Source organism: Sapajus apella, unplaced genomic scaffold, assembly GCF_009761245.1.
Source record: "Sapajus apella isolate SASKATOON/1434 unplaced genomic scaffold, GSC_monkey_1.0 scaffold223, whole genome shotgun sequence".
Lineage (NCBI taxonomy): Eukaryota > Metazoa > Chordata > Mammalia > Primates > Cebidae > Sapajus > Sapajus apella.
In genome coordinates, this window is record NW_022437163.1 from 268,027 (window position 1) to 280,026 (window position 12,000).

General features: G+C 38.8%; 1 protein-coding gene across 6 annotated transcripts in view; it reads left to right on the forward strand.

Annotated features, from left to right (window-relative positions):
• The window catches only part of FBXO25 (F-box protein 25), a 70,749-nt gene that overhangs the window by 26,067 nt on the left and 32,682 nt on the right, over positions 1-12,000 (forward strand). For all 6 annotated transcript variants that reach the window (XM_032271067.1, XM_032271072.1, XM_032271066.1 and 3 more), the window contains exons 3-5: positions 2,076-2,179; positions 3,615-3,664; positions 6,330-6,422. In XM_032271067.1, coding sequence (XP_032126958.1) covers positions 2,076-2,179; positions 3,615-3,664; positions 6,330-6,422 — 247 coding nt within the window. The remainder of the gene's footprint in view (positions 1-2,075; positions 2,180-3,614; positions 3,665-6,329; positions 6,423-12,000) is intronic.

Here is a 12,000-nt window from a genome sequence, read left to right on the forward strand (position 1 = left end):
AAAAGTGGGCGAAAGATAAGAACAGACACTTTTCAAAAGAAGACATTTATGCAGCCAACAAACATGAAAAAATGCTCATCATCACTCTTCATTAGAGAAATGCAAATCAAAACCACATTGAGATACCATCTAATGCCAGCGAGAATGGTGATCATTAAAAAATCTGGAGACAACAGATGCTTGGAGAGAATGTGGAAAAATAGGAATGCTTTTACACTGTTGGTGGGAGTGTAAATTAGTTCCACCATTGTGAAACAGACAGTGTAGCAATTCCTCAAGGATCTAGAAATAAAAATTCCATTTGACCCAGCAATCCCATCACTGGGTATATACCCAAAGGATTATAAATCGTTCTATTACAAAGACACATGCACACATGTTCATTGCAGCACTGTTTACAGTAGGAAAGACTTGGAACCAACCCACACGTCTATCAGTGATAGACTAGACAAAGAAAATGTGGCACATATACACCATGGAATACTGTGCAGCCATAAAAAAGGATGAGTTCATGTCCTTTGCAGGGACATGGATGAAGCTGCAAACCATCATTCTCAGCAGACTGACACAAGAACAGAAAACCAAACACCGTATGTTCTCACTCTAAAGTGGGTGTTGAACAATGAGAACACATGGACACAGGGAGGGAATATCACACACTGGGGCCTGTTGAGGGTTGGGGGAACTAGGGGAGGGATAGCAGTGGGTGGGGGCATTGAGAAGGGATAACATTGGGAGAAATACCTAATGTAGGTGACGGGGTAATGGATGCAGCAAACCACCATGGCCTCTGATACCTATGTAACAATCCTGCAAGATCTGCACATGTACCTCAGAACTTAAAGAATAATAATAAAAAAGGAAGCCCTTTGAGATTCTAAAGCTTTTACATTCAGTCTCTCAATCAATGACAGACTGGTGTAAGACTAACTATAAATTACGAACATCAATGTATTTCCATAAATTGGTGTTATAATATCTGCCACAAAAAGTTCATTTGTTTGTATGTTTTTCAAATGCTCTTTGCTTGTCTTGATGATTTACAGCTGTTGCCATTGCTGTTTAAGTCTGTTCTGACAGTGAGAAATTGACTCAGTTGGCAAAGTCAGCCATTTTTACTAAAAGCGAATACTGGTGAGTGGAAAGGGGCTTGTATACAATTTTCTTGTCAAAGAACGATGACCGGGAAATAAGGAATTTTAGTTCCTTTGATTTGAGCATCATTCTTGCATGCCTCCAACAGCCAGCTTGTCTCCACAGAGCTTCCTTCCTCACTTTAGACTGAAAATCTGTTATCAGTGCGTGGAAAATTAAAATTTTACACATCTTTAGTTTTGAGGATGTGAATTACTATTTATATGTTTTGGGGTTTTTTTTAACTATAAGGAAGAAATTTTTTTTAAAAAGTGAAAGGTGTTCTCATTGTTTAGTTATTGCCTTATGATTTGATTTTCTTATCACAAAGAAGAAATACTGGAAAAACTTAATTGAATGTGTTTAAATGGTAAAAAATGTACCCCACCTGATTCCTGTTAAATGTGTTAACAGCATATATGGTTGGTGCTTAATAAGAAATGTTTAGTACAGTAATAATTAACCTTTAAAAATGGGGATAAGCAGAAATGTTGAGTCATTACTCAGCATGGGGTAAGGGATACAGCAAGTCATTGGTCAATATTGGGTATCATCATATTCTTACAATCTTATTTTCTGGAGTTTTTATAGTTTTAAAAATAATTCTGTGTTTTAGTAAAGCATTTTGATGTTTGAAACTACCTTGGTTAAGCATATCAAGACCCTTGAGAGATTGTAAAACATGTTCAGCACTTTCTGGTATAATATTCTCAAAGAGCCAGGATACATCTCATTTCTCAAAATGAAAAAAATATATATTAAGCATTACCCTTGTAATTTCAAGCTCACAATCTGTCACTTTGAAGTATTTGTATCCTTTACAAAAGAAAAGCCAAATGAAGATCTTCCTGAAAAAATATTTTAATAGAATATATCTTTAAGAAAAGCCAAATGAAGATCTCCCTGAAAAAATATTTTAATAGAATATATCTTTATTTCAGTATCTTAAATAGTGAAGATGAAGAAATATTCAATAATGAAGAGCATGAATGTGCATCCAAAAAAAGGAAAAAGGACCATTTTAGAAATGACACAAATACTCAAAGTAAGATCATTCTCATTAATTTTATTTTACTTGTTGATTATATTGAAATACTCAATTACTCTGACAGTGCTATCTTATGAAATAAAAGGTGATACAGATATGTAAAAAACAGCCCAGAATCCAGTATTGCCTACTGATTTAGTGGTAAGACTTTTCGCAACTCAGCCGTTTTCAGTAGGTAAGATGTGCAAAAACAAAACAAGAGCTAGCAAAACCCACAAAATGCGTCTGAATGCCTGAATTATGGTCATGAATTGAGCTCAATCTTGAGAAGTAAGGCCAAAATGAGGGGTGTCCTTACTGTGGTTTCGAAGTCATTGAAGATTTAGAGCAGGAGACAGATACATTCAGAGCTGGAGTTTAGGATGTTAGTTGGCAGCAGAGGAAGGCTGGAGGTGGGACTTATCAGTGAGAGTGCATAGGGATTTTTCATGACACTGCCTTGCAGCACATCCGTGAGTTACTAAGGCACGTGTTAATGTATAATAGGCTCCCTTACCTCGAGGGATAGAATCCCCCCACCTCCAGAGTATGCCTAAAGCCGTGGATAATACTGAACCCTATGGATACTATGGTTTTTTTTTTTCTATACATACACACTTAAAATAAAGTTTAATTTATAAATTATTCACAGTAAGAGATTAACAAGGATAACTAATAAACAAATGAAACAGTTATAGCAACATGCCAGCATCATTCCTCTTGTATTTGGGGCCATTATGAAGTACAATAGGGTTCTTTAAACACAAACGCTGTGATACCTCAATAGTTGATCTGACCACAACGGCTACTGAGTGACCAAGAGGCAGGTAGTGTAGGACTTGCCTGACAAAAAGAGGATTCGGATCCCAGACAGGACAGAGCAGGACAGTGTGAGATTTCATCACACCACCCAGAACAACACACAATGTAAAACATATGAATGGTTTATTTCTGGAATTTTCCATTTAATGTTTTCAGACCAAAGCTGACTGTGAGTAATTGAATATGGGGGGACTACTATGTGAAGAAGATAGGATCACGTGGAGAATACAGTTAGTGTGATTCTTGAAACTTTAAGATTTATCTGAAAAATTTGTTTTTATGGAGTACCATACAGAGCAATAGAAGAATAGAACTTTTTATTAGAGTACGTAGGAATTTAGTAATGTAATTGCATTTTATAATCATATATGTCTTCACAGGACTTCAGTCAATAATACTAATTTTTTTCTAAGTTACTAGGACTTGGTACTGTCTGAAATCGTTGTTCATATCTTAACCTAACATTAAGAAACAAAGCAATTCTGTTTGCATTTAACCAAGTAAAAGCATTTCTTGTCAATTCAGTAAGTCAGGTAATTTTGTTAGCATGTCCAGTTATTTAAATTCCTTTAAAATCTTCATTTTGAAATGATTCACCAGATTTTAAAAACAAAGTTAATTTTTATTCTAGGTTTTTATCGTGAAAAATGGATCTATGTCCATAAAGAAAGCACAAAAGAAGTAAGTATTCTATTATAAATAAGAGAGTATCTTGCATTGTTTCTGTTGAATATGGAGTCACATTAAATAAGTTTATTAATAAAGTTGCATAAAACAAAATTTCTTTTGCAATATCAAATCTGTGGTTCACATTCTACTAGGTGATAGCATATGAGGAGCTTTTGAGGAAGTGATTATTGTGTGTGCCTGCATGTGCGTGTGGTATGTGGCTGTGTATTTGTGCACACATTGGTGTGTATTGTGTGTATGGTGTGTGTGGTTTAGTGTGTATTTGTGCACATATTGGTGTGTGGGATATATGCTGTGTGGCGGCGTGTGGTATATATGTGCAGTATGTGGTTACTGCCTACCTGTACATAACTGAATACATATCTGAGTCAGCAGTAAGGGTATTTAAAACAAGCATTGACTCCTTCAGTCCTATGCATTTTCTCTGTGTTAGCTTGAACCCCTGATGCTGATGGGAGTGTGTTCTCTCTGTGGCGTGTTTTGGAGGTTAGGACATCTGTGAGCCCCTCATTCCATGTGAAGAGTGGCTAAGACAAAATTATAGTTGGGTTGGGTTTGTGCAGAACCATTTAAACTCTTTCCTTTCTTTGGCCAAGTTGGGCTAAAGCTTTTTCATGAGACATGAGACAAACCAGAGTGCTTCAGGCTGTTTCCGGTTTCTTTACTGGGATCAGGGAAGTTGAGTTCCTTTATAAAGTCCTAGAAACTCTGCATTTGCTTTATTTTGCAACAATTGGGAAATTAGGGAACAATTGTTTATCATATGTTATTTTAGAGAAAGTTAAATATTCCAGAAAAGTTTGTAGATGGTCTGAAACTAGTCCAGCTTCCTAGAAACTGAAGGATTAGATTCTGAGAAAGAAAACTAATCTATTTAGCAACGGTTAGTGGTTATAGAATGAATCAGATCCTTATATACTGTAACATACCATTAGAAGATTGTTGGACAGAATCTAACATAGTTTGTAAAAAACAAAATTTCACGCTTATGAAAGACCACTAAATATGTCATCTGCCCTGTGTTGCCATTCTGATCGCAGAACAAAGGATCCCATCCATGCTAGCATATACAGGAAAAGAGGATCCTACTGTGAGGCTGTGGGGATGTTCCCTGGAATCCTAGGAACCAGAACCTAACCAGGATGAGAGGGACCAGAACTGGGACTGGGTGCTGGTGTCCCTGCACCACACCATGTCTCCACACCCTCACCTGGTACAGAGCAAGTGCCTGCTGCTTGTCCATGCTGGCTGGTGTCTCATGGCTTCCGAGGTTACCTGCTGTGGTTCTAGGTCCAGACATGCCTTTTGTGGTCTGCTCTGTGAATCAGATTTAATTTCCTGTTGTGAGATGAGTGGTAACCTCGGAAAGTGCCTGCTGCACCATTGTGTGGAATGAAGAGATAAATAAAATAGGATTATCAGCTGTGATGGATTTCAGATTATAATATATATCAAAATTAGCCTTTCCTTCTCCCTAGAGTTCCCAGGAAGATGTTTTTCACATAGCAGGCACTCAGTCAATATATGTGGTTGTTTTAAATGAATGTATTTCGTAGAGTTGTGTATACATTAGGGCGATTGAGATTGGCGCAAAGAAGCACATGAGCCTCCGAGTGTATCAGCAATCAGAGACGAAGGACTCCAGCTGCTTTCTCTGGAACATCTCAGATCACCTGTTTAGAATTTGAGATCTATCATCTCATGTTTTCTGTTACTGTTCTCCATATTATTTATCTCTACAACTTGGAAATGAAAATCTGTAGATTTTAAATATTTTAAATATGGAGGAGGAAGATAGAATTTTAAATGACTCCTGAAACTTGATGTGTTAATCTATACAAACCAATTTAGAATACAGGGTGGATCGTGGAAGAAAAACATCTAAGAATAGCAGCAGTGTTGACAGTACTGAAAATAAATTGTTTCATTTTCTTCCTTTGTTCTTGGACCTATGGGTCTAATCACCAGTTTTTTTGGCGTTTGGAGTTCTTGGCATCCGTGTTCCCAGCCTGAAAACTGCCCATGGTCACATCCAGCACTTGCCTTCAGTCCTCTCCATTCCCAGTGCTGGTTTCTGATGGTGCCTTCCTGCTGCTGAAGTGCCTCTCCCAGCCTTGAACCTTTTGGTTGAGCATGCTTCCAACCTGGGCAGTGCATGCCTGCTCCGGAGAGAAATCCCATGTTGTACTTCAAACTCAGGCAGTGCATGCCTCCCCCACAGAGAAATCCTGTGTTTCAACTATGTGTTTATGACACCTACATCCTTATAATGCAGCTGAGCAGATGATTTATGTATTTTTAGTCGCATAGCCTAGAATATATCCAGTTTTTTATGGTCTTAGCCTTGACATCATCCATACCCCAATTTGTCGCCAACAAAATAAACCAGCAAGATATTTAATAAATATTTGTCTTTGTCATTACTTCAGCAGGTTAGTAAAAAAGTCACTTAATGGTGTCTCAGTTATACATAAATAGCTTAAATTATTAGCATTGCTATAATTTTACTATAGTCTCATCTAAATCAAAAATTAGTTTTAGGAATAAAAACAAATGTCCTTTGCCAAACTTTTTTTTTAATTGCACAATTAATTGACATTAACTGCCGATTATTTTTGGCTAATTGACTAACTTTAACTTCGTGTCACTCTTCCAGAGGCATGGCTATTGTACCTTGGGAGAAGCTTTTAATCGGTTAGATTTCTCAAGTGCAATTCAAGATATCCGAAGGTTCAATTATGTGGTCAAAGTAAGTGTTCTATTTCAAAAACTGCTTTGATGACTCTTTTGGGCAACTATGTTTTGAAGATTGTAAGTGTACAACGTATAAGATGCTGCTGTGCCTGTTTGTTACCTATTAATCAAAAACCAAAAGGGAACGAGTTCAGGAGAAAACAGTAAGATTGGATGATTTCTCCAGTATTGGTGTCAGAGGTTCCCAAGCCTCAGTGGGGGCAAACACTGACCTGCCCTGTGGCTCTGTGGTTGCTCACGATGCGATAAGGTGGTCTCTTGGGGGATGCATCTCGTACCTCTGTACCGTGTCAGTGATAGAACCGTCATGGGATCTTTACCTGATGATTTCACAAATGTTTTCTGCTTTGCATTTTTCACAAAGAATGAGACTTGTGTCGCAGAGCAAGAACTAGCTAATAGAAAACAGGAATTTCATACAAAATAGAATTCCACAAAAGCCTTATTGCATTAATAATACCCTTTTAGAAGAAATTTTTATCTTGGGCTACACTCAGAAAGAAAGGATCTTAGCCATAGATTTCATTTATTGTTTGCTTTTGTCTAAAGGTTAATTACTATGTGGCTTATGCACTTTTATTCTATAATGGATAAAATAGAAGCTATAGTTTATGAAGCTATTAATTCTGTGTTTCTAATGGTTCTGTAAGACATTGGGTAAATGTTTCTTTTACTTGCTTTTAGACAATTAAAAGTGCTACTGGGAGGACAAAAAAATTAGAGAGTTAAATAACTTTAAGCTTCAGATAATTTTATTTGTTATATTTGATTCCAAGCAGAATTTCCAGGGCTTCTTACATAACTACTGCTTACAATTCCTGTCATGTTCCATGCTTCACTGAAGCCCAGTCACCATGTGCAGGCTGGACTTCCCAGTGTTTTCTGAGTTCTCTTTTAGATATTTACACACTGGCCAGCGTGTAGGTACCTCTCAGTAGGTACCTCTCTTACAGATGGTGAAACGCAGATTTGACTCAGCCTTGTGGAAATTTTCAGGACTTAAGTAGCCAGGAAAAATATCAGCAGAGAGGTCTCTTTAGCAGTAACTATTTCTCTGTGTAGCTGTTTGATAGTTCGGACCATACTGAGTTGTTTTATAGCAGCAATTCTTGACCATCTGTCTACATAAAAGAATTTAATTCTTGGGTGAGTGAGAGAGTAGGATGGGGCACAGGAAGAAGTCATTGGCTTCTGGTGGTTTCTGTGCTGGGTGCCCTGCTGCGTCATCTTTGGTCACTGACTCTGGAGAAGGTGTGAGTGTTCTGTGCTTCGTTGGAGGGGGAGTTCATAGACCAGGGCCATTATTTTACCAATTTTGGTCATTTGAACCATTGCATGATTTTTTTTGGTCTGTGTACCACGTGCTACTATAATTTGCTGAGCAGATTTCCTTCAAATTTACTTTTTTAAACAGAAATACCTACTTAAGCTTCATCCTAAACACTAATACCTGTGAAGTGGTTAACTTTCTGTTGCTCATTTTTTTAATGCATATAAAATAAATGCATAACTATAAAAATTAAAATGTGCTATGCACTCATGTACCAACTAAGGTTTACCTTGCAACCCTCTTGAGAAGGGCTGTGTTTCACCAAACCACCTCTCAGAGGTGGAGCAAGGTAGCTAGTGAGCTTAGAAGCACAAGGGCTGCATTGCTGCCTGGCTGTCCTGGCAGCCTCACAGGTCTGTGCATCTTTGTTGATTGCTGCCTTCCAAGCGGAGCCTTGTTTGGCTCATCAGTGCTCCTGTTCTATAGGAATCCCACGGTCCCCCTCCTGCAGCTGCACTGGACCTTCCACATTGTTCTTCACAAGTCCAGCTAAGTTACCTCTAAAAAGTAATTTGCTCCTGTTTACCTTCTGCCAAAAACAAAGAAAAAGCAGCCTTTCTGGCTGTGGTAAAGCCTGAGCCTGTGTCTTACCTTAGGTTGGGCTCCTCTATGTCCCCATCCCAGTTCTTGCCCTCTCTGGCCCATGCCCACTGCCCTCTTCTGTTGGCTTTCTTCCCATTTGTTCCTTTTTTTTTTTACTTTATCATGTGCATTTATCATTCATACTGTGCAGGTATTTGGTATTTTTTGCTGCTTTAAATGTTTATAACAACACTTACTACAACAACTGATTCTCTTGCAGTTCTTCTAAATAATATGATTTTCCATAATTTAGGCTAAGTTGTGTATAACGTCACTCAGTATTATTAGAATACCTATAAATTAGAAATGTGGAAGCATTTGTTTTTAAATTCTTGATAAAAAGTTTCCTCCCTTTTCTAATGGCATTTAGTAATATCTTTCCTTAAGAATTTGTGTGAAAAACTTAATTTCTTTTCTCTTCTCTTTTCTTTTCTTGATGGAGTCTCACTCTGTCACCCAGGCTGGAGTGCAGTGGCACGATCTCGGCTCACTGCAACTTCCACTTCCTGGGTTCAAGCGACTCTCCTTCCTCAGCCTCCTGAGTAGCTGGGATTACAGGCGTGTGCCACGATGACTGGCTAATTCTTTTTTGTATTTTTAGTAGGGATGGGGTTTCCCCATGTTGTCCAGGCTGGTCTCGAACTCCTGACCTCAAGTGGTCTACCTGCCTCGGCCTCGCAAAGTGCTGGCATTACAGGTGTGAGTCACCACGCCTGGCTTGTGTCCTTCAACATTTTATTTTATGTAAAATCATTTTGTCCATCTAATCTTAGCAATTTTACACTGAGCCTAATCAATAATTATTAGGATTAAAGTTATTACTAGAATTTAGTGTTCAATTACAGATTGTTTCTGTTGTCAAAATTAAGGTAGCTGGTTTGGAATGGAAGGTTAGTTTTTACTCTATCTTGCCATGATTGAAAATTTACCATCTTGCAAAAACAGAAATCCAAATTAAAAAGTCTCTTCCGCAATCCTATATAGAAAATTATAACCCAGTTTTAGTATTGTCCGTTAAAAAATGTTTGAAACTGCTGTATCAAAGTAAATTTTGAAACATTTACCATCATAGTTTTTCAAAATTTCAGTCAGATTTTGAGGAATCAATATTGTTTTTCTAAGCTTCATTCAACTCAGGGAGAGTAGAAAACTAACTTTAACTGCTGTGTTCTCTAAACACTGGCACGCACCTTAGAGTCACTGTTGAGCTGTCCAGTTCCTCATACCTGCTGGTGCTACTGGGGGTCGTAATGAAGCCTGGGAATTTGGGGTGATGAGTTGCTCTTCCTGGAAGTGTAGTATGGTTTGTTTTTTTTTATTATTATTGCATTTTAGGTTTTGGGGTACATGTGAAGAACATGCAAGATTGTTGCATAGGTACACACGTGGCAGTGTGATTTGCTGCCTTCCTCCCCCTCGCCTATATCTGGCATTTCTCCCCATGCCCTCCCACCCCAACTCCCCACCCCCCACTATCCCTCCCCTATTTCCCTCCAAGAGACCCCAGTGTGTAATGCTCCCCTCCCTGTGTCCATGGGTTCCCATTGTTCAACACCCGCCTATGAGTGAGAACATGCGGTATTTGATTTTCTGCTCCTGTGTCAGTTTGCTGAGAATGATGGCTTCCAGGTTCATCCATGTCCCTATAAAGGACACAAACTCATCATTTTTGATGGCTGCATAATATTCAATGGTGTATATGTGCCACATTTTCCCTGTCCAGTCTGTCATCGATGGGTATTTGGGTTGGTTCCAGGTCTTTGCTATTGTAAACTGTGCAACAATGAACATTCATGTGCATGTGTCCTTATAGTAGAACGATATATAATCCTTTGGATATATACCCATTAATGGGATTGCTGGGTCAAATGGAATTTCTATTTCTAGGTCCTTGAGGAATCGCCACACTGTCTTCCACAACGGTTGAACTAATTGACACTCCCACCAACAGTGTAAAAGTGTTCCTATTTCTCCACATCCTCTCCAGCATCTGTTGTCTCCAGATTTTTTTTTTTTTTTCATCTCGTTGTCAATACTTTTATTTCTATGTTCAGTCATTGCATAAGGATTAAACCCATCTTTGACTTAAGGATTTCTTTTTTTTTCACATTTATTTATTTCATTGCATTTTAGGTTTGGGGGTACATGTGAAGAACAGCAAGATTGTTGCATAGGTACACACGTGACAATGTGATTTGCTGCCTTCCTCCCCATCACCTACATCTGGCATCTCTCCCCATGCTATCTCTCCACAACTCCCCACCCCGCACCGTCCCTCTCCTATTTCCCCCCAACTGACCCCAGTGTGTAGTGCTCCCCTCCCTGTGTCCATGGGTTCCCATTGTTCAACACCCGCCTATGAGTGAGAACATGTGGTGTTTGATCTTCTGCTCTTCTGTCAGTTTGCTGAGAATGATAGTTTCCATGTTCATCCATGTCCCTACAAAGGACCCAAAGTCATCGTTTTTGATGGCTGCATAATATTCAATGGTGTATATGTGCCACATTTTCCCTGTCCAGTCTATCATCGATGGGCATTTAGGTTGGTTCCAGGTCTTTGCTATTGTAAACAGTGCTTCAGTGAACATTCATGTGCACGTGTCCTTATAGTAGAATGATTTGTAATCCTTTGGATATATACCCAGTAATGGGATTGCTGGGTCAAATGGAATTTCTATTTCTAGGTCCTTGAGGAATCGCCACACTGTCTTCCACAATGGTTGAACTAATTTACACTCCCACCAACAGTGCAAAAGTGTTCCTATTTCTCCACATCCTCTCCAGCATCTGTTGTCTCCAGATTTTTTAATGATCGCCATTCTAACTGGCGTGACGTGGTATCTCAGTGTAGTTTTGATTTGCATTTCTCTGATGACCAGTGATGATGAGCATTTTTTCTTATGTTTGTTGGCCTCATGTATGTCTTCTTTTGTAAAGTGTCTGTTCATATCCTTTGCCCACTTTTGAATGGGCTTGTTGGTTTTTTTCTTGTAAATCTGTTTTAGTTCTTTGTAAATTCTGGATATCAGCCCTTTGTCAGAGGGGTAAACTGCAAAAACTTTTTCCCATTCTGTTGGTTGCCAATTCACTCTAATGACTGTTTCCTTTGCTGTGCAGAAGCTGTGGAGTTTGATTAGGTCCCATTTGTCTATTTTCGCTTTTGTTGCCAGTGCTTTTGGTGTTTTGGTCATGAAGTCCTTGCCTACGCCTATGTCCTGAATGGTTTTGCCTAGATTTTCTTCTAGGGTTTTTATGGTGTTGGGTCTTACGTTTAAGTCTTTAATCCATCTGGAGTTAATTTTAGTATAAGGTGTCAGGAAGGGGCCCAGTTTCTGCTTTCTGCACATGGCTAGCCAGTTTTCCCAACACCATTTATTAAACAGGGAATCCTTTCCCCATTGCTTGTTTTTGTCAGGTTTGTCAAAGATCAGATGGTTGTAGATATGCTGTGTTGCCTGCGAGGCCTCTGTCCTGTTCCATTGGTCTATATCTCTGTTTTGGTACCAGTAACATACTGTTTTGATTGCTGTAGCCTTGTAGTATAGTTTGAAGTCCGGTAGTGTGATGCCTCCTGCTTTGTTCTTTTTGCTTAGAATTGACTTGGTTATGCGGGCTCTCTTCTGGTTCCATATGAAATTTAAGGTGTTTTTTTCCAGTTCTG